Source organism: Ammospiza caudacuta, chromosome 2 (genome assembly GCF_027887145.1).
Source record: "Ammospiza caudacuta isolate bAmmCau1 chromosome 2, bAmmCau1.pri, whole genome shotgun sequence".
NCBI lineage: Eukaryota > Metazoa > Chordata > Aves > Passeriformes > Passerellidae > Ammospiza > Ammospiza caudacuta.
Genome location: NC_080594.1, coordinates 46,959,306 through 46,987,147, shown reverse-complemented (window position 1 = coordinate 46,987,147; position 27,842 = coordinate 46,959,306). Strand labels below are relative to the sequence as shown.

Here is a 27,842-nt window from a genome sequence, read left to right as displayed (position 1 = left end):
TCTGTTCACTGGGTTTTTATCTTGAGTGGTTTGACCTTCAATATCCTTACCAAATTCACCATTTTGAACTAATTAAAGAAAAGTATGATTTAACCAAGACAAGATAAATTGTTGTCAACTCATTTGGTTCCTTTCATTCCATTGCACAAATTACAGTTTTAAAGAATTCACCCACAGAAGTCTGAGTCACATCAAAATGAAGTACATTACAGATGCAGTTGGTGAAAAATAGTATTTCTGTAGTCTTTTCACTTTTTTCCTTACCCCAGGGCTATCCTGCTCATTTTCAGCAAACAGTAACAAAAACCTTTTTCATAATGTCATGAAACATTTATTATGTGGTGAGAATGATCCTTGTATTCTGTCAACAGAGAAGAGTGGTGTCTGCTTTTTGAGAGCCTTTCCCTGTGAACCATTAGCATGAAGGTAATGGTTTCTGGGACAGAAACTTCCAGGTTTCTGTCCCAGAACCATTAGCTTCATGCCCACTTTTAGGAGTCACAGATATCAGAGATCTGTAAGAGTTGGCAGGCATCAGTGAGTGTGTGTTTAGAATGTCAAGACCACTACTAGCTTCTCACATGGGAAGCAGTGGGTTACTCATTCAGTTTCTGAGAAAGGGAATTCACTTGTTTGCGTGTAAGGGGTATGCCCAAGAGTGGACACAGGATGTGAGAGTGACAGGAAGGTTCTTTAATGTCATAAAGAAACTCTACAGCTTCTCATATGTCACTCCTGTATTGGAAACTGCTTGTGATAAACTAGAGAAACTTAAACTAAATGAGTGGTATTGTTGAGGTATAACCAGCATTAACTTATGAAAATAGGTATTTGTATATGAATTCTGTTTTTCTTTTGCACTCCTTCAATTTTTACAATAAGTTTAGGTGAAGCTTTAATGTCACATACAGAATAAGGTCAAATAGGAATAATTACTTGAGATATTAAACTACAACCTCTTGTTGTTTTCTACTTTAGTTACAGTGGTAGAAGATGCTGGATTAAGTTGGCTGCGAAAATCATACCAAAGGATGAAGGAGCAGGCTGAGAGAGAGAAGCGAAATTTGGATGAAATTGTAGCTGAGAGATATGGGGTAAGGATCTTCAGTTAAATTTTCTTCATATTAATAGATGCTTGGAAAGGATTACTTTCATATGAAGGCGCAAGTACTTAATGTATAGAGTAAAACATGTGAAAAGAAGCAAGAAAAAACAGCCCCTGAAGGTTCTCTCAGGTGATAAAACCTTTTATATATTTTTCTTATTAAATGTTTTTAATATATGGGATCTTATAGCAAATTTGAAATACTTACACAATATCCCATTGCCTTAAAAGTGGTAAGACTTTTTTGTTTTTTCTTTTAGTCAGTGGAGGTATTTCAGTCACGATTAGAAGAAGCTGAAAAAGCTGCATCCAAAAAGGAAAATTATCATAGAAGTGGAAGATGGAAGAAGACTGACTATTCAGAAAGTGAGAAAGAGAAGCAAGACAAGAAAGAGCAGCGTATTGAAAAGGTGACACGAGATGAAGATGATAGAGACAGGCACATGTCTGGGAGCTATTCCAGGGAGGAGTATGGCAAGGGGTGGGCACAGGAAGACAGGGGTTACAGAAGAGATGTGTCAAGAGCAGACCAGGAATGTGGACACAGTAGCATGGACTCAGTCCCAAGGGGCTACAGCTCCAAAGCAGAAAAATACTCCAGTGAAAAACGAAATCAGGAGAGAAGTTCATCTCTAAGCAACTTGAAACACAAATTTTTGAAACCCTCTGAAGATGATTTAACGTCTTACAGTGCATCCAGAGACTCTAAGTTAAAGCAGTTCTCTTCCAAGGAGGACTCAGCTCATAGCTCTTTGAGCAGCCGTTTCCAGAAACCTGGTGAGGATACTGCACTGTGGACCAAAAGACACAGAGAAGATAGCAATGAGAAATTAAAATCTGATCAAAAATCATCAGGTACTAGGGAACAAATTGATGGCAAAAGTTGGAAAAGAGCTCCAAGTGATGAAAAAGAGAAGTTGCGACAGGAACACGCAAGTGATACCCCTGAGAAGAAACAGATTTTATCTGACAGTAAAACATCATCCTCTAGGTATTTTATGAACATCTTCACTTGGTTTTTATTTTCTGTATTTTCATGGCAAAATATAACGAAAGCTTTATCTCCTTTTTGACATGATAAGCACTGATTATATCAGATCTCTTTAGTTTCAAGGAGGGTCTTAGCCTCCAGCTAAGGCCAGCTAGAAGAAGTAAGTTCAGCAGAAGTAGTGAACATCCCCTACCTGATCTGTCTCCTCAGCACATTTGAGAATTGATAATGATAGGCTATTTTCTGCTTCTTTCTAATGTTAGTTCACACTGCGGTAAAATTGGCCTCTTAGGCAGAAAAACCTCCAAAGTATCTTAACGGTCATTGAATTTATAAAATACAAACTTAAAATGGTAGAAAATGCTGACTACAAACTGAGATAATTAATACAGCAGGGATAGGTTAGCCACTCATGAGATGATCTCATATGCTAAAGTAGAAGCATATGAAAAATAGTAGAAGCTGTTTAATAGAAGGTGTGTTTTCTGTGGTGAGGGGGAAGCATTAATAGGACTGGGAAAGGAAACACAAACTTGGCAGGCAGCAGGAATTTAGTTTTCCATGACTTGCTATTGTGAAAGACAATGGAGAGTAGTAAGGAGAGGTGGTCAGAATCAAAAGGTGTAGAGAACTGACCTCTTGCTCTGCTCGTGGCCTCCTGTTCTCCAGTATTAGCAGCTTGCCGGTTCTTCCAGTGATCTGACTAGTGTGGTTGTTACTATGAATCTTTTCTTTCAGATTGTTCCAGTAATTCACACGTGCATGCACGTGGATGAAAAGAGATATATAGGGATAGAAGTGTATAAATGTATAAATATATATATATATATATGTGAATATATAAAAAATGGCTATTAAGAGTTCCTCTTGAGTTCAGTGAAATACTTCAAGTGTATTGGAGTTCATCAGCAAGCAGGAGTTGAACCTCAAGGAGTGGAGGGTTTCAGCTTTCTCTGACAGTGCTCTAATCTTTGCAAACGGGGGAGTTGGTGAGTTCTGAGAGGGGTCCCACTCAGTGCAATGCTGGCACAGCCCTCTGTGGGCTAGGAGAGCTCAGGGGGCCTCACACAGCTCTGCTGTTGGGGGAGTCACAGTGTGCTGGGCTGCAGTCATCAGGAGATTTACATCCTGGCCACAGTCTGGCACAGTCACTGGAATTTTGAAAGTTCCAGTAGCAATGGTACAGTTCCACTGAGGCTGTGGTTCAGGTGAGTAATGATCAGAGGCTGCCAGCGGCTGACTGAGTGTTTCTGCCTTTGTTCCTCACTGTGGCAGGCACCAGGAGTTCTGGGTGCAGACAGTGTGCTCCTACCTTAGCCTGGCAAGAGTTCCTGCTGCAGTCAAGGGATACTTCATTGGTCCCCAAATGCCAAAGCATAATGGAAATTCCTGGGATTGCAGAATGGCCTGAGAAGGAGAGGGCTAGGCACAATGTGGAGGAAAATTCACCACCACATTACTGTGGAAAAAATAAATTCCATCCCATCGAGCCAGACCTAGAAGAACATTGCCTCAGTATTGTTTTCTTCAAAGAAGCAGCAGCTACTCCTTCCAGTCTTTTTTTTTTGTTTTTTGTTTTTTGTTTTTTTTGTGAAGGAATGGTGATTCACTTTTTTTAGCTGCAGGTACAAAAACAGTACCTTTTTTTAAACTGCAACATTTACTAAGTGCAATGGTAATTGTAACTGGACAAAGCTGCAAATTTTGGGAAATGAGATTGTGTACGGAAGTAGTTTACTTGCTCAAGTTCAAAGAATTCAATTATTATGATAAAAAAGATAGTTCTTTTCCTCACAGAAGAGAACTAGATGTAGAAACTGTTCAGCTGATATTTTCTTTTGCATGTGTTTTCCATTCTGGTGCTGTTAAACCCAATTGTCCATCTTTGATATTTTAATTATATTTCTTAGCCAATGCAATTACTAAGCTGACTCATTGGTAAACTGGGGATTACTTAGGCCTGCAGAACCATATAGCCTGTGCTTATTGACATAACTTATTTCCAAGTTCTTCTAAGATGACTTCTTAACTCTTGAGACTCTGTGTGTTTTGAAATAGTAAATAACCTGTCCTCCTGTTTTCAGCAGTCAGAAGTAATTTTTTTTGGTATTGTATTTCGTAGAAAATTCTGGCTTTTGGAACATTTCAGGTTTGGACTTGTGCAGCAGATACCTGTTGAGAGTAATTTATAAGCTGCTGCTTTCCTTTTCTTCTTAAAGTTTCAATTCTTGTAATACATGTACTCTTTTGGTAATGTTGTCAGTCACAAAAAGTAAATCTTTGAGGTGAAGGCTTGAATTAATAGGTGTTGCTGGTTCAGTTCCTCATCTTTCATGCTGAAAGTATGGCTTTTAAATTTTATCTTTTCTAAGGCACAGAGGAAGTCTCTTCAGCCTATAAATCAAAGTGTTTTGGACAGTTATGACACAGGTTAATTAAAAGTGCTGATTGGATGTCCAAGGGATCTCCCCAGAGGAAAAGTCCATCAGCTAGTGTTTGCTGGAAGTCACACTTAATAATGTGACTGCTTCAGAGTTTAATTTGAGACAAGATAAAAAGCAAATCAAAGCAATGTCTCAAGTCTCAGAAAGTTCAGACAGTGATTCAAGCACTAGCACCATTAAAAAAAGGATATATGAATTAATAAACACCTTTTGTTCGTTTTCTGAAGTAGTCTGCCTTGCTTTGAAGGATACAGCTAAGGAACAGTGGGAACCTAATCTTTGCATGCTTTGTTTCTGGTGAAATTAAAGTAAATTCTGCTGAATTTTGGGGGCTTGGATTGGGCATGTTGAAAATGAAGAATGAAAAGCAACTCTAGTAATTTTGTCAGGACTGGAGAGATCTGATGCTTAAAGAGGACACCATCTTCAAAGATTTCTCCCTCTTCAATTTCTACAGGGTTTAGCCATATCAATTTGTATTCTGAGAGTATTCTGTCTCTAACAGCAGGAACCGCTATCATAACTGTACTCTTATGTATCTTTTGTGTTAGGTATTTTACTTTTAGAGTTAATTGGTTTTAGTCTTTCCTAGGGTCAGAGAACAAGAGCCAAGCTTCCTTGATGCTTCTTTGCAGTATTTTTAGGAATCCGTACTTAATAAATATAATAAAAATAATAAGTCGTATAAAAATAAAAAGTTGTATGCTAAGTTTTTAATACCAACATTAGGGTACAATACTCTTTATTACCAGCTGTGGCTTCTCTAGAGGGACTTCTTATTTTTAAAAGGTACCTGTTAATTTTCTATGGCAACTCTTCTGTATCAGCTATAAAATATTCAGATGCAAAGATTGTACTGTGAGCAGATAAATATGGGAAAATAAGTAATCTTCAAGAGGTGGAAGGCCGTTTGACAAGCATAATAACTCAGAAATGGGTGATTTTGCAGAAGCTGAGAAGTAAAAGCATGGCCAAAGCTGGAAAGAAGAATTAGAATAGGTGAAAATAACACTTTCTTCTCTCTCTCTCCCTTGGTTTTTTTTCCTTCTTATACCTGCTCCTGACCCTTGACTGTTTTTTCATGCTGGGAGAATGTTCACAGATAGTGCTTTTCATTTGAGTTGTTCTCAAAAGTTAGAGGAAACAAGCCTCATAAAAATTTGATTCAAGGTCTTTGGTTTCAGAGTCCTTGGCAACTTCAGTCTGTATATACATTTTTATAATACATCGTTTTCAATTATTTTGCCAGTAGACACATATGTACAAGTACAGTAGCTTATCATACTGAATTACACAGGTGAATACTGCCCTGTTTTTCTGTGGCTTTAGTGCAGCTGCTGTTTTCCAGATCATCAAAGGATGAGCCGCCTCAGGTCCTCAGTGAGGAGGAGATGAACAGACTGGGAGCGAGGATTGTGAAAGCAGAACTCATGGGAGACACGGTAATGGCTCTGAAAAACTGTCATGATTTACTGCAGCTTTTCTTCAAAGCTCACAGCAATTTAATTGTTTGGGTGTGTTTTTTAAAAGGGTACTGATTCAAGCAAATAAAGACTTGCAAAATTTGGTAGGATTTGAAGGTACTGCTATTACAGTAATTTCTGCTTTAAATGCAGTATAGAGGATTCAGGACCCCAGGCTTTTTAGGATAAGCAGCATATCTAAACCAGTTGTTCTCTGCCCTTTTTATAGTATTTATTCTCTTTTCATAAAAAAAGGAGCAGGTGAAAACTACAGAGCTCCCTCTCTGTCTTTGTTATAAGGTAAACAGTGTCTGGAGCTTTGCTTTTTTCATCAGCTTTGTCTCACGTAGATGCTTGTGGTCCATAGCTCTGCTGTATAAGCGAGCTTATTAATTGTGATGTGGAAATTGTAAAACTGAAAGGAATAGCATATGCCATGGCAGCCAGCTCTGCACTGAGAACAGCTGTGGAATGCTTTGTGGTCCTGCTCTGATTGAGGTTGGTCTATGGAGCTGGGAGAAACAGCTGCATATTTATGTGTAAACATTTTATTTCAGCCAGCTACCTGAAGGAACAAGATTTTCACTCTTCAGCAACACAAAATTTGGAGGTTTTTGTATTTTATGTATTACATTAAACATGGCTATAATGAGTTAATTCCCTTCAGTAGTACTGTCTGGAAGCTTCAGTTATAACAAGGTCAGAGTCTGTTAGTTTTTAAGCTGTGTTTTTCAAGTGCTTGGCTCTGAATAGCTGCTCTTAAGGAACTATTTTCATATTTTTTAGAAGCAAATGCTATCACTGTGGGCTTTTGTATTTATTTTTTAAGATAAATTTTTACTGCACCTGTTTAGTTTGCCTCTTGTGACATAATATTTGCACCAATATTTGCATCTTTAAGAAATAATAAATAAATATTTATTTATAGTAATATATAAAACATGTTAAGTCTCCAAGTGGTAATTTAATATTTCTTTAGAGCTATTGATTCTTTGATTTGTGGAAAGTTTTAGTATGTTTTGTCATTATTGCTGGATTAGGACATGGTGTTGATCCTTGTTAAAGCCCCTATCAGATAATTCAGATTTTGTTAGGAGAAAGTGTCCATTTTACAAATATTTTCTTTTCCAACCAATTTTATGTTACGAATTATTTTCTCACAGGCTTTAGACATAGATGTGGGTATGTAGCTTTAAACATTTGAACAGCTGTACCTTACCTAGAAATTGTGTCCCTTTTAAGTGTTATTATCATCAAAAGGTGAATTAAAAGTTACTTAAAGCAATGTATTTCCTACTAAGGTACAGTGTGAATGATTTAAATAGATGTGTTCATATGTTAATCTCTAGATTTCTTAGTTAATACTAAAAAACATACACTAGTGAGGAAAAATATGTTTATGAAAGTAATTATGATAGGTTTGTGAGGGACTGGTGTCTAAGCTGTCTATAAGCCATCTATACACTAATTGCTAAAGCACTGTGGAGGGGAAGGTTTTCCAAAGACTGATGGAAAGCAGCAAAAATTTGTAAACTTCTTTTTCTGATACTGCTTAGCTTCAGTAGCATTGCCTAAACAAAACTTTGGCACAAATCCATCTTTTCAACCTGATGGGAACTGAATGCAAGTGATTTGATGAAAAATATACACATATTCTGTGGGGACAGTGTAATTAATTTAATGTTGGATCATTTTGTTTTGTTTTGACCCAAATCATGTAGCAGAAACCAGTACTACAATTTATTATTATTTTTATAGATACAATTTTCTATATATGCACTCTGAATCAACCTAGTTAAAAAAAACCCTAAAACCAAACAACAGCAATTTAAATAATAAAATAGCTAATATAATATATATCATATGTAATAGCCTTGTGGCATTTTAAATATTTTTCATGGTCTTTCTCTAATCAGATTGAAAATGCAGCTTGTTTAAGCAAGTTCATCCCCACACACCAGAACAGATGGTTATGTAACAGCATGTTCTGGTGGCTGGAGCTCGATGTTGGCCATGTGGGCCAAATGAATTCTGAATCTATTTTTGTTACTGGTTTTCTGCCTGGTGTTGATCAAATGACTTAATTTTGGGTGGCAGGTATGGGCATGATTGTTGGAGTCCAGTCAGCGTAAGTGACAGAGGGGTTAGAGTATAGTTCTATTCTTTACAGGTTGATAGGCTGGCAATTCCGACCAATTCAAGATATTCTGGAATACTTCTATTTAGTTAAGAGTCAGATGGTTAAGGGAGCACAGGAGCATCAAAACCAATTTGCACAAGACTGTAAACTGCTCTTATTTTCTACCTCTTGTACATTTTATTCTCAAGATAAGGTCTGAAGTGCAGATGTTGGACATGGAGTGTAGAGAGCTGTGAAACTTCATAGCAAAAATTTCTGAGAGCTATTTCCCTAGACCCACAGAGCTGATGTATGTGTGTAAAGGTGTGTATGTGTGTGTGTGTACAAGAAAAAAAATAAGCATATGATGTGTTCAGGCTTCCTTATTCAGCTTCCTATACATAAAGTAATACGTATGCTTAGTTATGCAAAGCATTTATTAGTAGAACTTAATAATGCTTAAGAATACATTTTCTGGTCTTTTTATGGCAATGCTTGTTCCTATACTTCAGATGCCTCTATTCTGATCATTTTTTCATGTTGTATCCTATAAAGAGTTGTGTGAATTATATTGACATTTTCTTTACTATTTTGTGGTATTAGAGTTTAAAATGTTATATCAAAACACAAAAACATGAAATGAATAGTTCATTTTGATATAAAATATGAAAAAAAATTAGATAAACTAAAGGAGTGCTATCACTTTTGTTGAAGGATTTAGCTTCAGAACTTCAAGCAAAACTTGACAGTGCTCGCAAGTTGAGAGAGACTCAGGGACAGATTCCAGCAAAGGCTGGCAGAGAGGTAAGTGGGAAAATATTTTCTTTTCTTTGCACTAATGTTATATGTATGATACAGGTAGCAGCTGAATTAGAGAACATCAGATGTACTCAGGAACATTAGAAAGTGTGACTGAGGTGAGTGACTGTCCAAATTGAATTGTACTTTTTGTTGATAAACAAAACTTTGTCCATGGTGCTTTAGCAAATTCAATTTTTTTTTTTTACTCATAATATTTCCTCAGCAAGGATATATATCTTCCATTAAAAATGAAACTGATATGTGCTGGCTGCTACATGACTGCTGTCTCTGAAGAAGCTGGCACTTCAAATGTTATTCCTTCTGAGGGGTGGTATTTAAGAAATGTAAGAAGGCTTTTCTGTACCAACATTGATATAAGGAAACAAGGCTAATACCTTAAGTTATGAGTTATCTGTCCTCATGTTGGAGAGGAAATTTTCAGACAAAAACTCATGTTCTTGTTCAGTTTTACCCCAGTTCCACAGTAAAAACTCAGGTGCTAGTGAGTTGAGTTTTAAAAGTCACTAAAATTTTTTTTCCTAAAAGGCTTCATGTGAGACCTCTTACACCAACTAGTATTTGTCCAGTCTTTAGAAGACAAATTAAACTGAATTACAGTGTGTGGTCTCTGCCTGACTACCTTGTGATGATAGTATTTAAGTCTCACACCTGAATTCACAACAATTCAAAATTACAAAAGCTCTGTGTAGGTAGATTCTGCTTCATTGCAGTGCAGTTCTTTGGCATGTTTTTCATATGTGTAAAAAAACCCCTAAATAAAGCAGACTGGAGTTGGGTAATTACACAGGAAAAAATCCATTCAGATTTTAAAATTGGGAAGTAAAGATCATGTTGTGGGTGAGCCTCACAAATGCTGCTGGACACCTATTCCTTAGGTACTGAGTTATTGATAACAATTTTGGTCAGGTCTGGTCTTCAACCATATTCTGATTTTTATCTTAATTTTTAATTAGAGTGTTTTTACAACTAACAGTCATTGCAAAAATATTTACCAGATGTAAATATTTATGAGTATCCTTGGCCTGTGCCTCTTTCCCACTCCTTTTAGTCTGTATTAGGTGGTGTTTGAGTGTCAGAAGTCCATCAGAGCTTACAGTTGCTCTGTCCTAAGCCCTGTCGTTGTGATGCCAGGCTGTTTTTACTGATTTTACAGCTTTGAATTGGTTTTGACTAGTGGGACACAAGCAGGATGTGTTTGGTACTCCTGTGTGCCAAGGGCCAGCTAAGTCACCTTGTGTGTCAGTAGCCCAGATGTTCAGAACCCATCCCATAGCACAAGGGAAGCTGCTTTGGGAAGGAGTGTTTGGCTCTGCATGACCCTGCCTTCCTGTGGCACAGACCACCCAAGTGCCAGCCTCAGCCAGTTCACACAGGTGTGCTCCAGGTGAGGTACCTGAAGCAGTTGCCACAGAAATGGTTTTCCAAACAGATATCCTATTGATCCCAAAGCTTGACAGCTGTGCCTGCATTACCAGTAACAAACATGAAACATTTTATCTCAGGCAGGTCTGTCTGTGCTTCTGCAGAGCAGCACGGCCAGTGTCGTGCTGGGTGGACCTGAAGTGTGTCTTTGCCTTATTGCAGTTTCTGTTGAGAGAGCTGGGGAGATAAATCAGGAAGCAGTGAAGCCAATTTTGAATGCATCTCCCTAGGAAGTTTTTTTCTTAATTAAGTGGACACGGATCAATTTCCCAATTCTGTTCCCTGTGTGACTGAGTGAAGACTTACCGTAGTATAAGGGGGTGTATGAATGGCTGGGGTTTGTACAGAGGACAGGATCAATTCTTTTGATAGTGGTGCTGGTTTATTCTGCCATAAAGTGATCAAGAAACTACAGACTGAAGGGACTATAAAGTGTTAGCTTAAATCCTATTTTAATTTTATATAATTTTATTTTGTTTATAAGTGGGAGTAGAGGCAAATATAGCTTTTACAGTGAGACTTAGTGACTAGTTTTGTAATTTTTTTGACTTAGACAAGAATTCTACCCCAAGCAATCTCAAAAATGTGGTTGTGAAGTACAGTTTTCAAAAACTGTTGTTTGGAGTTTAAAAACATTGTGTTTCTCAGCTGATATACTTCACTAAGTCTCAGCTTGGATAGAAACCCTCCTTCACTGCAGGCTGCCTTAAATATGTAACCCTATGAATTTTAGCATGAATACAGTTAAATTATCTGTTAATGGAATTCGGGATTTTAATGGGTATTGTAGTTAAATGCTTGAGCCACATTTAGATTGTGCTTGTTTTATCTTTGAGTAGGAGGCAACCTTCAGGGTCGATGGAAATCAAAAAACTTTTGATTTCATTTGGGATAGAATGAAATTATGCTTATTTTCAGATGCTTATTGTCTAATTTGTCATGGGCATTTTGAGAAAGCAAAGCTGCAATTTGAGTCCTGGTGAAACTCTGTAAAGAGAAGGCTGCTGTATCATAGGGTGTCTGAGTTGGGATAGGTGATGAAAATGATACCAATTGAATGTAAGGAGACAGCAGAAAATGGTGGAGACTTCAACATTTACAAAACAACTTCCATGTGTTCATAGTTTGCCACTTAAATACAGTTTGCATTTCTGTTCTGAAAGTGCTACACAACCCTAGATGTTATTGCAATGATTATGAGGATGTCACCTCTGCCATTGTCAGTACCTGTCACAACTGATGTAATTTATACTTTTATTCAGTATTTTTATTTAACAAACTGTATCTGGAACAGTGGTACTCCTATGGAGCACATAATTTGCAGTGGGTTTTGCTACTATAAAAATTGGAATGCATGGATTTAAATGAAGAATAGGCAGAATATACAATATATCCTTTGGAAGGTGCTTATCATGAACATCTGGTCCAGCAACATGGTGGTGGATGAATATAGTATAAGAGTATGCATCTTTTAAAAGTGTTTTCAATCCCAAATGAAGTATGGCTTAGAAGAAAAGCTTCTCAACCCAAAGCTTTTTTCTGTATTCCATAGAACATAATTAGTATGCAGGAAACAGAAAGTAGTTTCTGCTGAGCAAACGCTAGAGACAGTTTTCAATAATGATGAATTGCATTTGAAAGACAAAAATCAATACAAAATTGAATGAAAGCTGGAAGGTGGTACTTTAAGCAGAATAACATGGTAGAGTATAGAGTCACTGATTATTTAAAAGAAGAGAGTTCTGAAAAATAGAAACAGCTATAGGCTTTTCTGTTATGCATTTGAGAATATGTAGGGAAAATATGAATTATTTAATCACAGAAAATCTTCATCTGAATAACTGAATTTTCTGTGGAAGTCCTTCAGCCTTTGGTCTAGTATGAGTGTTTTTCTACTGAAGAGTATTCAATGCTTCTGTGAAGCCTCTTGGGCATAGAAGACATCCGTAGAGTAAGACTTGAATTTTGGCAGGCACAGCATTTCACTTTACAGTGGCTGACATGGTGCTGCTTTAAAGGAGGAAACCTTTTCTAGGCTACCTGTTGTATCTGTGAGAGTAACTCCTGGCCATTGCTTGTACATCTCAGGAGGAGAAGATTTATAGTTAGAAGGAAGGAAGGAAAAGTTAATTTGGTGAGTTTTATGGCATAAGTAGGACTCATCTTTTACTGAATATATTTCATAATATTAAGAATTCCATGTACTTCAAGCACTTCTGCTATTTTTAATTATTCTTCTTGAGTATAAATAATAAGGTTGATTATGTTTCCAACACCTCCTGTCTGAACACAAATTTTGATGTATTGAAGTTCTGATGTTTAATTTGGATTCCTGAAAGTCATTAGACTCCAGACTGAGGGAGAATAGTGGGGAAACTAGCTCACTATAAATAATATTTTTTAAAATTCTTTTTGAAGAACTAACACTGGTTTTTAGAAAAGAAACTGAATAAAACAGCTTGGCTTAAATCTCAAATCCTACTGTCTGAAGGGGGTTTACAGAGAAGCCAGAGAGGGACTCTTTGTTAGGAGCTGTAGTGACAGGACAAAGAGTAATGGGTGCAAAGTGAAAGAGGTAAAATTTGGGTTAGATATTAGAAAGAATTTTTTTACTGTGAGGATGGTGAGGTGCTGGAACAGGCTGTCCAGTGAGGTTGTGGATGCCCCGGTCCTGACAGTGTTCCAAGGCCAGGTTGGACAAGGCCTTGAGCAACATGGACTGGTGAGAGGTCCTGCCTATGGCAGGGGGTTGGGACTAGAGGATCTTTAATGTCCCTTCCAAACCCTTAATATTCTCTGATCCTATAAAATTGCATCCATTGCATCCCATTGTTTATAGTTCTGCCTTAGGAGAGACAGGATGGAACATGCTGGATCTTTACCCAGTGAAATGATTTGCTGCACAGTTACTATCCTGAGACAAGTAAACCATCTGGCACCTGAGACGAATCAGATGTGGAACAAACCTGAAATAATGTTCTCTTGGTTTCAGTAATGATAATGGGGAAAACAAGAATGTATGTTTATTTTTCATATGTTTTCAAGATTGACCTGTTCAAAAATAGCTTAAAAATAGCAGTGATTCTTTGGAGAAATAGACAGTTATCTCAAAGTCAGGTGGTATGTGTGGACATGTGTGTTTCTGCATATTTGTGTATACATGTAAAATTTAGATAGCGATTAGTACTTCAGAGTAGGAAGTGAAAGAAAGAAGGAAAGGAATGCTTCTGATGTGTGGGGGTTTTTATTTAAAAAGAAACCAAGCCAATGCTAAACAAACAGTAAGCAAAAGCCAAATCACCCTGAAAATTAATGTTCAAAATTGCAGGTGTACCAGGTTGTTAAATTTTAGGTTTGGGAATTGAGACTGTAAACACAGTTTTTTTTCTGCAATGAAAATATTTGGTTGTCAAAATTTACCTGTAAGATGTTTTCATAACTTTCATTCTGACTTAAACCAATGCAGAATTTAAATACAGCTGTAGGATAGACTTACCATATATAAAGAATGCTTTAAAAATAATTTTAAATTGCTTGGCATAGAAGTATTGCTGAGACACTTGTGCAAAAACTAGAAGGCTGGGGATTAATGATCCTCACTAAATGCACAGTAAAAATCTGAGATTTTATTTGAAACTTCAGATGGTGGGGAGATAAAGCAACAGATGGCTCATGGCCTGTTTACTCTCAGATGTTTTCAGCTCATCATATTTCCTGATTCCTGCTGTTCCATCACACTTGAATCTTGTCTGGAAGATGGCTGTGCCTTTCTTTCTTCAGCAAAAGTTTGTGTTTTCCCTACAGACTTGACTAGCTCTAAATGTAGCACAGAATAATGAAAGGGGTATGAGGTGCAGAACAGCTTTCATATCATTAGTGCATACGTTTAAAAAATAATAGGTGTATGCTGTTATTGATTAGTTTATTTCCTGAACATTCTTGTTGATGTCAGTAAGAGTGTATTACACAATTATTTAAGACAAATGCATATTAAGTCAAAGTGGTTTATCTTCCTGAATGTAATTCGTAGGAATGTGGCTTTTGCAATTAAAACATGTTGGAAAAATTGTATTAGTAAGTAAATTATGTAAAATGTCATTTCAGAGCACCTAAAAAGTATAAAATGACAGAATAGGTAAAACTTCTTAGAATTCAAACTGAGAATACAAAAACTTCCAAGTATGCTTTAACAGCAGAGAAAAACCATATCCAAGTGCCATGCACTTGTAACTGATGGTGCCATTTTTTCTGGCTGTATTTTCTGCCACACCATGTTAAATTTCTGCATATTTTTACTGCTGTATTTACCATTTAACTGTGTTAAATCAGTTGATAAGATGAAATAGAAATCTGTGGACTTAAGAACCAACATGCTTCAATACTTCTCTTTTTTTTATGGTTGGAGTATATATGTTTTGTGTCAGATGTTCTCGCTGTAAAAACAAGCCATGTAGTCACTACAGTTTTCACAAATTTTCTTACATCTCATACCTACAGTGGCTCATTGATGTGGCTAAGTGACTAATCATTTCAAAGTGTAGCTAACAATTTAGAGTATCAAACTGAATATTTAGAGCTTTGTTTAAGGTTGTATTTTCAAGACTATGTGGCTTCCTGAAATCCAGGATATTATTTTAAAATCAGACTTAATTGCTTTAGTTTTCTCCATTTCTAGGTGCATCAATGGACAGACACATTACAAGCTGCTGTAAGTTATATGTTACTAGTTGCAGTTTTACTTCGACAGGCTGGCAGTATGGCTTAATTAATTTGACTCTAGATTTGTGTCTGTGGCCATTCTACTCAAGAGATGATATTCTGATCACCTTGTCTTAAAGACGCTCTAAGAAAATAAGTACTGAGCAGAAATAGAAGGATTTCTGCATGCAGGGCTAATGTCAGAGACATTCATTGTAAAAGGAGATTAATGAAGATTAATAAACTGCTTATTCTGAGTAATAAACAGTTTAGCCAAAATAACCTTTTTGTAATATAAGGACAAAGAATTGCTGAATTTTAAGGGGCAACTGACTTTATATCAATAAGAACAAATGAAGTTTTTTACTTACTGTGTTAGTAACCAGTGTCACTCACTGGCAGAAAAAAAGGATGGAGACCTAATCCTTTTCCATGGTTTGGAATTTTTGGATTTTTGTTTAGTCCAGTGCTTTACACACAAACCAAGCACTGCCTGATAGGATAGTTCACCTTCTGTAGGATAGTTGCAACCTGCAACACAGATTTTCTAATGCTTCTCTTCACTGTTAAACACAAGGGCCTAATTATGGCAATGCAACTTTCTGATCTTGTAAAGCCTTTTAAAAATCCCATTACTGTGTTAGCACCTTTTGAATGTGTAATAGTGACTCATTAATATATTTATGAAGTCTTGAAGTACTAAATTTTTAACCTAATTTTTAGAAGTTTGCTTTTGCTTTCCTTCCTCATGCTGCTAATTCTCTTAGTCTTATCTTTTTTCTACTTTAAGAAACCCAAATCAAAGATACAACATATATGCAGTGGACTGCTGTTATAGGCCTCTGACCATTTTAATTTCATCCTCCTGTGAGATGCAAACCTTAGTCTTGCCATAGAGAATGGTTAAACTACTGATTTTTATAAGCATTACATTGAAGGCTACAATGCCACTATTCACAGCAAATGTTAGAGCCTGAAGGGGAGCTTAGATGCTTTGAAGCCTGTTACTTGGGGACTCCAGGTTGGGAATAAAATGAATCCTAAACATAAGACATAGTCCCCTTAGGACTAGCCAGCACTGAAGGAGGCAGACACTCTTCCTACATGGGATTTACCCATCCTTGTGGTAACTGGTGGTTATGTGTGACTGCAAGCTGAGAGCCTAAGGGAAGGGTAACTGGAATGGGAGGAGAAGGAACAAAGGAAGCAAACAGGAGACAGTAGATGGGAGAAATAGCTGAGTCCAGCACTCTGAGAAATGCTAGATATCTTTTGGACACTTACTATAACATGAGGACAGACTTTTCCAGTAGAGGAATAAGACAATATCCAAAGCACTTCCATTCACCAGAGACTGTAGGGGAAAGGAAACAGGTGGCATGCTTAATGCAGCACCTGATTTAACAAAGCTAGCATTTGGTTGTAGAGGCTAGTTCCTTGCTCAAGACTGTTCCTTTGTTATTCCTTTATTATTCTGTGCTTGTACCACTTGAATGTAAATCTCAGTAAACATGTGCAGAAAGCTTTCAAATCATGCAGCATCCAGCTTTTTGTTGGCTCAGTAATTAAAAATATTTTTTTTAACTTTATTTGTTCCCTACTGTACAATACACTGACTATTAAAATATATTTTATTCCCAATAGCTATTAGCATTGAAAACTGAGTGGATCTTGTCTCAGATGCTTGGCCTGACTACTTCATTTGTTCACCTCACTACTTCATTTGCTCCTCAAATTAAGCTGTGCACCTGATGTGGCAGAGGATTTCCACTTCCTCCTGCTGGATTATGGAATAGGAATAATATCTGGAGAGTTCAAAATTCTTATTGAGATGGGTACCGGGTACCCTATTGATTTATGTATTTAATTCAAATCTTTTATCTTTCAAAAACAGACTTGTCTGCTTGTTTTGTTCAGTTGAGTCTTAATTGCTGTGTAGCAGTTTGTACATTTGGTGAGAACAACTGTGTACTTTGCATATTTAATTGGCCTGAAGTAAAAAGTCATGTTCCTTAATTAATAGCAACAAACAATTCCTCTCTCACTCAGGAAATAGACCCTATTTTTATTCATTTCAGACTGTACACTATATTGTTGGTTTAGCAGTCATCACAAGATTTAGGGATAGTGACTGAGCCTCTTCTCCAGTTTCAATTTTAACATTTAAGAATAGGTATATTAAAAATACTTTAATATATGTTTTAAACTTATTGTTGCACTTAACAGAAATATTATTTATCTGATCATAATTATTAATGAGTATTTATTATGTCACAGTGGCCACATTATGTTACCATATACTATGTCATATAGTCATGGGAATACAGGTGTAAAGAAAATATCAATAGATAAAAAGAGAACATTAAGTAACTTTTGCAGTTAGATTGATATCCACACTCCTTAAAAAGTCTGTTACTTCTGTGAGTGGTGGATTGTTCCTGCAAAGGGTCTTTCTCAGTATGGTGTAATTGTTCAAGTGTAGAGGAAGTCTAGTTTTTATTTTGCTTGTGTGAACTTATCCATTACAAATGTTGGATACATTGCCCCAGAATTCCCAGGATCAGCCTTTGGCACATTTTAAAGCTTTTTATTATATTTGATGCTTTCCATTATTTTTGTACTAAGACCTATTAAAGGGATATAATATATGCTGAAGGATGTGGACATTGTATGTTACAATTCTTTTTTCGAAGCTCTAGTGAAAATCATTACTTCATGGCAGCTTACTAAAAAAACCTCCTTTTACTGATATTTCAGTTTAAAGATGATTTCTAAAGTTCTAGGGTTTTTTTTCTTTCATTTCAAAAAGTGCTGTTGAATAAAATACAATTAATTAATATATTATTCAAATGTCATCTTCTGATAATGCTGTCACCACTTGAGCATCTTTTTCTACCAGAAAGCTTTTTGTTTCTGATGTGTATAGAAATAACTTCACTAATTATTGTTAGTAAGATTCTACTAAAAATCCATTTTTTGTGTGAATACAATTAACTTTTATGCTATATTTTTAAGTCACTTCTATTTAGATAGGGTTTTGAGGTTTGAAGGATGTTTTTACCTCTAATAACATCTTTAATCTTCTGAATAATCACGTTTGGCTTGCGTCCATTGAATTCATTTTGGTTCCTAGTATGCTTTTGCTGTTAGTCTCTAACATGACTTCACATTGGTTTTCATGCTGTCCATAATTATTTTATCCTTTTATCTGCTTCCTTTAATCTCTCTTTGAAGGACCACTTTGATTTCTTTGTACTTTGTATTCTAAAGGTAAAAATTACTATAATTTTTTGACTTTTTTTTTTCCCTCTGGAATATTGAATCTGAATACATTATAGTCAGTATTACATGCTTTGTGTCAGGACTCAGGACTCTGGAAATTAGGGACAAAAAACCTCAAAGCCTCATAAAGCAGACAAAACCTTGCCAGCTATAGGGTTCTGACCCAAATAATTCAGTATGTATTATATCTATCACTCCCCTCTCTATTCCCTGTCCCTGTCCTAACTCAATCCAGATTCTCTGCTGCTGCTTGTATGTTAGTGTGTAAGCATGCAGAAATGGGAAGAAAAGATAAAGTGCAAATGTTGCTTGTATCTAATATTTTAGAGCCCTTCTTCAAAGACGAAGAAAGTCTGACACATAGAACACCTTGTGAATTCCATCAACTTTTGGGAAAATAACAGCCTGCACATCAACGACATCCTTTTTGAAATGTCTGTGTTAAGAATTTTAGTGAAGACAAATTTGGGGATGGCTGTCATTAAAAGGAATTAAATATTTGTAAGTTGGTATAAGAATCTGGTATTTACTGTTCTTTGCAGTTGTTGAAGCACTGCTGTTGTAATGACTGTTGGTTTTAATGATCTGTGTATTTTAAAAGTCATGTATACAGTGAGGTTAAAGTTTAGAGACTGGGAATGGAAAAGTTCATCCTTTCCTTGTCTCAGTAAAACAAACGTGTGGGGAAGGAGAGACCTGAAGTTAGCATCTTTTTGGAGACATTATGTGGGCAGCAGGTAAAAGGAGCTGAATGACTGGAAAGATGCTCCTGGCAGAGGATTTCACATGAGCAGGACCCTTCAGAAGTGGCTACTTGGTAGATTATTCACTGAGAACTGTAAAGGGTCTGCTATGTGGATTTGATTAGTCCTCTTGGGAGAGCTCTGTATCCCTGCTTGGCCATGTGGATAGGGTGAGTTTTTCCTCTACAAAGGTCTGTGCAATTTCAGACTTATTAGCAATGCTCTGGATTTTTGAGATTTCACTGCAATATCTGTGGTTATGTGTTCAACCTCCAACCTTGTAAAGTCACCCAAGTTTTAAAGGAATTGTGGCATTGTAGAAGTTTGCTGTGATACATTCTTATTGATGTTGTCATCTTTGCTTTCTGTATCTGCTGTGAATACGGTTTTATGGCATGGTAAAACCTGGTCCCCCCAGTCTGGCTGTTTGTGTCTCAGTCAGCTGTGACCTTTATATCTCATGACATGTGTGGGGTGAATGCACACAGCCTTTTTCTCCCATTGGAATGAACCACCTTTTCTCCCCCTACCAATAGGGACAAAAGCCCTTACATTGTGAAAAAGGAATACTTGAGGTACAGATTACACACAAATAAAATGTATCTGGCTGATGCTGGAAATAAGTCATGTTGTATTCTCTGAAAATATCATTATTGTTATTGGAGCCAAAGTTGTGCTGGACATCCTGGTTTGCTTTGCAAAATGAGATTTGCCTTTGGTGTTACAGAAGAGAGAGGTCTGGCTTACCTAGGCAGCTTTTTGGTCCATAACTTCTACCTTCATATGACTTTCCTTGGAAAAATGTAATTAAGCTGTTGAAGTATACTTCAGTATCTACTGATTTACCAGACTTTATTTGGGTTTCTGGGACAAGCTTTCCTTAGGCAAGCATGGCAGGTGGAAGGCAGTTTGGTAGAAAATAGCTTGAAATGGAGATTAATGAAGTTGTTTATAAGATTTGACAAAGGCTGTCCTAATACCATCTGATTAAGTAGTGGCCCCATTATGTGCTCTAATTTAATCAACTGATTTACCTAAACATCTTTGGAGTACAATCAGGAAGTTCACAGGCTTTTTAATTATTTAAAATTTATTCTTAATATTTTAGAAAGCAAAATACTTACTTTTTGGTGAAGAATTTCTGCCTTTTTTTCCCCTCTCTGTGTTTGTATATATCTATCCCCTATATCTATATAGGGCCCCCCTATCAAGTGGGGGCCCTATAAAGAACCTTTCATGAAGACAAGTTCTATAACTTTTTGGGGAACAGAGGTGAGGGTGTTTGTTCTCCACACTCCCAATCTAGAGTGGTAAAAGAAGTGGTAATGGGCTGTAGGTTTTTAGATGGTTTTCAGGAATACAGCATTATAATGATGGTGGTGTTTATTAATTCAGTATTATCTCTTTAACTCTTTCAGAAGCATTGTGTGTCTATCTGTATGAGATAAAGCTTTATGTGAAAAAAGCAAGAATACAAACTTAGTTCTTTCAGAAAGAAAAGCTCTGCATTTAATTTATTGAATGTATTTTTAATACTTTTTTCTCTCTTTGAATGTGAAAAGAATACCTCACTAAGGTGAAACTGTCTACTTTGAATTATACTGAACACACAAAATGTAAAGAATCTGTTGCTTAATCTTTAGGATTTTAAACACTTATTTCATGTGGATTAGGTATCTCTTTTGGCTTGTCTGTACCATCTGTTTTAAAATATGTCTTAAAACCTGACACAGGCTTCAAGCCGTCAAGAAGATGAAGAAGTGGTCCTTGTGAGAGCAGATGGAAGTGGAAGGGCATGGCCTGTGATGGGAACAACAGAGCCACTGGAGCCAAAAGGAGGACGAAGAAAGCACCAGATGGTAAGTTTTACAAATCTGAGTACTGAACTGCACCTCTTGACTGATTTTGTAGTTTTACTTTTATATTGCCATAATTAATGAGTATCTTATTAGAATGTCAGTAGGTAGTTTAAAAGTTCCTTTTGGAAGATTGTCGCAGACATCTTTTATGAAAAATCCTTTCTTAGGGTTTTCCCTTCTGAGAAGCTGCAGTTTCAGCAACAAAATGTAAACAATGATTATCTGCTGCTGTGGAATGCAACAGGTGCATCTGTGATTGGCCCATCTTGGATGTTTATAATTAATGGCCAATCAAGGACTGAGCTATCTCGGACAGCGTCCGAGAGAGCTGCCTTTTGTTATCATTCTTTTCTTGTCTGTTCTTAACTTAGCTAGCTTCTGAGGAAACCTTTCCTTCTATTTCTTTCTAGTGTACTTAAAATGTAATATATATATATCTCATAAAATAATAAATCAAGCCTTCTGAACATGGAGTCAACATTCTCATCTCTCCCTTCACCTGAAAACCCCTGTGACCATTGTCACAGAAGTTGATTGTAATTAAGAATTAAAGTACATATATTCAGTTTATTTTCAGATTGCATTTCCCAAGGGATCACTTTAGGGCTTATCTAAATGCATGTTCAGGGAAAAGTTATCACAGTCTCTTTAGTTTATATTACATAAAGTTATGTAAATAACAAAGATTAGCAGAGCTGAATATTTCCAAATTAAGAAAGATTTTGCTGAGGTACTCAGGTCTCAGGGGCTAATTTCACTTCAGTTCCAACAAAAAATATGACTACTTATGACAATAATAATTATGACCTAATCTTTGTAACAAAGTGCTTTGGAGAACAATAAGAAACTTGGAAGCTGGAGCAGTGTTTTATTCTAAGGATAATTACTTCTAACAGTAAATATAGTAGCAGTTTGATCTTTTTGAGATAAGAGGAGGTGACACTACCTCATAATTCTAGCAAGCATGCTTGATTAGTAGGACAGATCAGTTTGATACACTGCTGTGGAGAAGTGAAAGACAGAGGAGGGTGAGGAATTTGTTGTCATCGTCCCGTTGTTTCCATTTTGGAAAATGCTGTCCTGCTTTATGTTAATGACCACTTCCTGTACTCCTTTGGAATTTAGTCTAATCCTATCCTAAGGGACATCTCTGTTCCTTTGTGCACTCTAAGGTGGCAACATTTCCGAGAGATACCATTCACACAAGTTTTCGGTACTGTCTGTGATTACTGTGTTTCAGTAATCTGTGACTTTACAAAAGTTTTAGAGTTGTCAATAATGAAAATTAGTTTTTAGGATATTTCATTTTTATGAGCTAATGAACTGTTTCAGTGAAGTACTGTCTATCTTTCCTGAGTGTTAATGTTGTTGCTCTGATACCTTAAGGATGTTAAGGATATAGTGACGTTGGGAAGAGGCTATATTTTTATTTAGACATACTGATGCAATTGAAGAAAGGGAAAGATGTTTTTCTCCTTAGATAAAATGGAGCTGTTAGCCCCAATGTTTCAGATCTGCATGCCTTGATTCATGAGTCTTTAAACTTGTTGAAATTTTTAGGGTCTGAATTGTGTAGCTGATCTTTTCTGATTAGGTTAATATTTATTTTTAATGTGTTTGCTTCCAGATGCCTACTCATGTAGATAAAGAGAGAGTAAGGTATTTTCAGGATGATGATAGTATGAACCTGAAGGATTTGGTCAAAAATGAGAAGATGAGAACAGCAGAGGATCAAAACTCACTGTTCATGCGTATGGCATCAAAGGTAAGGTGCTGTGTGTATGACTTTTTAATTAAGCATGCTATTATTAGAAATATCAGGGAGGACGTGAGGCCTGAGTAAAGGGAAGGCCTGAAGGAAGATGAGATTTTTTTATGGCTACAGAATTATGCAGGACTGTCAAAAATAGGGGCCATTGTAAATTGTAGAATTACCAAGTACAAAGCGAGGAATTTTCTAACATTGTGAAACATCTGAATGGATTCTTAAGATTCACTTTACAGTGTTGCTGGAGAGACGTACATATTTTAGTGATGTGAGTCACCTGTCCTATTTTAAATGGTCTCTGAAAGGCATTATGGGTATAACAGGAATTAAAATGTCTAGTTCAGACACAGGAGATTATTCCATAGAACTCTCAAAGAAAAAGGAAGAGATCCCATCACAGGCATTGAGGCAGTCAATTCAGATGACAGACAGCGTTGATGAAGGCAAAATGTTGATAATGTTGAAGCTGAGTGAGGCCATGACTGTACATATACAAGAGGATGTTGATGCCTGATTTGAGAGTTGTTGTGAGTCTGCAAACATTGTCTCAGTGCTGGTGTGATTAAAAGGACAATCAGAATTTTGGAGGTTATGAAAAGGGAGTATTTAGCATTTTAAAGCATGTAGTGAACACATCATGCACCCATATCTTGAATGCTGCCCAAACTGTTAAAGCATACCCTGTATTCAGGAGCACAGAGCAGTGGCCATTTGAAGAAAACCTAAGTAAAGAGAATTTCTTCAGCTTGGGGGGAATGGGTGGATGGGTAAGGGAAGGCAGCTTCTAGACTAGAACTATTAGCATAAAAGTTTAATAGAATACAACTATTTTTGTTTCTCATATGGGCTGTGGCCACAGAACAGATAACATGAAGGAGTGGTTTGAGATTTTTTTTCAGTGAAGAAGGTAATTGTAGAACTTGTGTTGTAGAGCATGAAATGCAATGGAGGCCTTGATTGTGAGTTGGAGAAAAAAAATATAGCAACTTAGTGAAATACAGTTTCATTGTTAAATATTGAATAGGGAGATCTAGATAGGTTTTGGCTCAGGATCTCCACAGTAAATGCTGAGAACTGCAAATGTGTAGCAGAAGAGTCAATTCTACCAACTTTCCCCCATACGTCTTCTCCATTGCTGGAGATTGATTTTGCAACATGAAATGGCCACACTAGGTGAGAAAGCAACTGTTTCATTCTAACAGCTTTTTTCCCTTTTTTTTTTTGTTTTATTTTTGGTTTCTTGTTTTGTTTTTGTTTGGTTTTTTGAAGGATAGGATTTATTAATAACGTTACAAGAATGTATTGTGTTTCCTAGCCTATACAAATACTTCATTGCAGTTTTGGAAGGCTCTGAATTCCTACTGATTTCAGTGAGCTTTGGATCAAATGCTAAGTAATGTTTCTTTTTTGTTATTGGGCGAAGATGTACTATATCACATTGTTTTATTAGAACACGTTTCTTGACTGACCTTTAAAGATTCAGCCATACTATTTATTTACTGGCTAAGTGTATTGGAGCATATGCTCAAAGTAGATATCTTGTCAAAGCCATTACTGTTGCAATGTCCATATTTTAATTCATGGTACTGTAGTCTTTCAGTCCTATGCAATGTCACATTTAGGTTTTGAAGGTATTTTTGTTCAACTTTCTTAAAAAGAAGCATCTCAGATGCCAATTTTTCTTCTCTGTTAAGATCTGAAATGCTTTTGGTAGTTTCTGTGCAGGTGATTCCCAGATCCTGTAACCACAAAATGTGATGGTCTTCCCCAGATGATGTTTGTTCCTTGATCTTAGGTTAAGAAACTGGCTCCTAGGCCTCTCTGAGGTTTCCATGTCATTCTATGTCTATAGAAAGCATTCTTATTCACAGTACAAAATCAGTGTTAACCACTGAAGTGTTGGCAGCAGTCTGAAAAATTTGAGTGGGATCTCAGAGATTCTAGATGATTATTTATGTCCTTTATCAACCTATACTACATGGAGTATCTGCATTATGATCTGGGGCTCAATAAGTTAGTGTTCAAAATTCTTGCATTTCTCCTCAGTAGTTTCAGCAAGGTGTTTTATTCCAGCAGGAAGTCTAGCAAACAAACCTCTTTTGCCAGTTTTATTTTTGATAACATAGTACACAAATTTGACACATACAAATTACTTTCTCTTTCTGCCTTCGTTTGAGAAATGATAAAATTATCCACAAAAATTAATCTGTCATGTTGCAGAGGAGTGGTGGGAGGAAACTGCTGCAAGTCTACAAATGATGTCCTGCCTTGGATGGGAGAAGGGAGATTGTGTCTCTTAAATTCTGTTCAATAATTTCATTCATCTAACCACTGTGAATTGCCTAGGGAACTATTATTTCCTTCAGAGATTTTCCCAGGGCTTCTATCACTTTCCCAGACTATGCCCAAAAGAAACTTGCAGCCCCACGGCTGTTGAGGATGGAGGAAATAGGTGCTGCTCTCACAAATGGGAACAGAATGAGAACTCAGACCAGCCTGTTTTCTGGCTTTTACACAGCTGAGTGCTCTGCTCTAGATCAGTGCTACTTTCCCGATATCTAGTGCTTTAACAGGGTTTCAAATGAAATACAGGCTAGTTGTTACTGAAGATAATAACATAATTGCAGTTTTGTAGAGAGATGGGGATGTTGAAATAGAAGGGTATAATTCATGAAAGGATTTATTTTCTTGAATGGGACTTGAAAGAAATATTAGTGCGTAGACCCAAAGTCTCTCTTCATGAAACCTCTGTCTAATCCCATTGGCAGGTGAAGGTCTGTATATTATCTCATGCCAGACTCCCCCTCAGATTGACAGAGTAAACATCTGCAGTGTTCAACCCATACTTCTACTTATTAAATCCTTTTCCCACCTCTCCTTTTTTCAAGAGCTCAATGAGATGAGATGGAGGGATTTTGCTGTCTCCTTGCTATTTGTTTACCTGTTGAGTCTTTGTTCTAAATTTAGATTCTGACTTATCATTGCCCTCTTGTCCATTCTTATTTTTGTAGTCATGGTTCTAAGACAACCCTACTGTGCTTGAGGCTTTTGCCTCCTGTTCCCCTTCAGTCTCTTTTGGAAGGTGGCTGATGTGGGTGTCACTTACCCCAGAGGTTTGAAATGCTGCCTTTCCCACAGCTGCCCCTTGCATGCTATTATGTCAAATTTATGAATACCATGAAAAAGGCCCAAATCTTTAATTTACAGTGGTGGGAAAAAAAACCTTTTTAAAACCCAACACTAATCTTTTTGATATATGGAGAAAAAGCAGGCCTAGAGTTTGATTTGTTCATGTTTTGCTGTTGTGTCTCAATGAAAAAACGACTCATTAAAATCACTATTTCTACTTTTTATTTTCTTCACCTCTGAAAGTGGTTTTGGTTCTCACTGTTGTAGAAGCATATCTTGAGGATATAAAGAAGTCAATAAAACATTTGAAAACTGTTTTTTTCTGACATTTCTAGAGTACAAAATATGTGTGCAGTCTTAGATTTTCACTACTGATAGCTTTAAGTACCCTGTTTGTAGTTTCTTTAGCCTTTGACTGTTGTAAGTGGCTCAATTTTCCCAAATTCATGCTGTTAAGACTTATGTAATCCTTTCACTCATGTCAATAAATGCTTGTGGGTGTTTAGAGACTGATTCCTGGAACATAACCTCAAGAGAAATTACCTTGTATTTGTATGTATTAATTCTACTAAAGCATTTTTTTTTCTTTTTATATTTTACTTCAAGAAAGAGAGAACAATTAATTTGAGTTGTTCATCAGGATATTTTAATTTTGGCCAGAAACTAATTTTAGTTTAAAATACGTGCAGTAATTCCTAAGAGGAATTCAGCATTGAAAAATTAAATGCTTTACTAGTAATGCTGACCTTCCTTTATGGATTCAGCCGAGTGATATTCTGCTATTAGAGGCTTGCAAAAAGGAAATTTGCATGTTGCCTTTCCTTGCTTCTCTATAAGTCTGTAAAATGGAAAATTACTTTCAGCCTAATCATTTTTGCTTGCTGTGCAAATCTACCTGTTCGCACTTTTGCATTTCCATCATCATAAACCAAAATAATAGTCTTGAAAAAGCCTTAGAAGAAGCTAAAGTGAAAAATGCAAAATGTTGCTGCCGCTGCTACTATTATGTAAAGAACCTTTTTCTTCTTCTTCTTCACATGGTGAAGCAATTTTAGCACAATATTTAATAGATATGATAAAGCCAGCAAAGCTCTGGTACCCTGTTGCTTTTTACATTTACTTAAAGACCATGTGCCTGGTTTATTGTAAAGTTATTGCGATAACCCGAGAGAAATAACTTTCAACACCTTGTTCTGCTATATTTCAATTCAATTCACTAAATACCCTTCTGTGTATATTGTGTGGACACAAAAAAGCTGTTTCTGCATGTGGAAACAAATCAACAGCAGTGACAGCTGCATTAGGGAAGAAAACCTGGGAAGAGTAAGAACTGTGTAAATGTAGCCCATATTAAATTACTGCATAAGCATTTAGGATTCTGCCAGAACTATGTTAAAATTACAAGATATGTTGCAATTGAAGACTTTTGCAGGACATTCTTTCCTAGACATAAAATGACCAGGAATAACTGTAAAGTGAAATGCTAATAAGAATTTTAAAAGTAGAATTCTATGACTGAAGGTATTTTTGTTTAGTTTACATTTTATGCCATTAAATTTATATAAAATTTTATCCATCCTAATAACTACTTATAGGAAAATCTATAGTTTTCATTTTATACAGCAGGAACAAAAAGGAGGTTGGTCCCTAGACACTGAGCAGTCCTCTGTCATCTGTTTTTTGCTTGACTTCTGCTGCTCAGAGGTAATCCTGAGCTACCTTGCTCACCAGCATGGTGGTTAGTCTTTTCTTGTCAGTGACACAGGCCTTAAAAGAGCTCTGTTTGATGTCTTAAAATCCTTTGATATTATGTGATTAAAATATTCTTTAATTCAGTGTGGTGGTAGGTTTTGAAAATGCCTATTCACTGAATTATATGATGAATTAAACCTACAAATTTAAATGTCTGTGTTCACAGGGAGACTGGAATTGTAATAAGGTTTTACATGATAAAATTCTGCCTTTGTTTGTCTTAAGCAAATACTATTTGCAATCAG

The 27,842-nt window shown here is 36.4% G+C and overlaps 1 protein-coding gene across 1 annotated transcript in view; it reads left to right on the top strand.

Annotated features, from left to right (window-relative positions):
• The window catches only part of CWF19L2 (CWF19 like cell cycle control factor 2), a 60,065-nt gene that overhangs the window by 17,050 nt on the left and 15,173 nt on the right, over positions 1 to 27,842 (top strand). The window contains exons 7-12 of the mRNA XM_058825277.1: positions 979 to 1,094; positions 1,366 to 2,096; positions 5,889 to 5,982; positions 8,837 to 8,926; positions 20,823 to 20,948; positions 22,576 to 22,713. Of these exons, the coding sequence (XP_058681260.1) occupies positions 979 to 1,094; positions 1,366 to 2,096; positions 5,889 to 5,982; positions 8,837 to 8,926; positions 20,823 to 20,948; positions 22,576 to 22,713 (1,295 nt within the window). The remainder of the gene's footprint in view (positions 1 to 978; positions 1,095 to 1,365; positions 2,097 to 5,888; positions 5,983 to 8,836; positions 8,927 to 20,822; positions 20,949 to 22,575; positions 22,714 to 27,842) is intronic.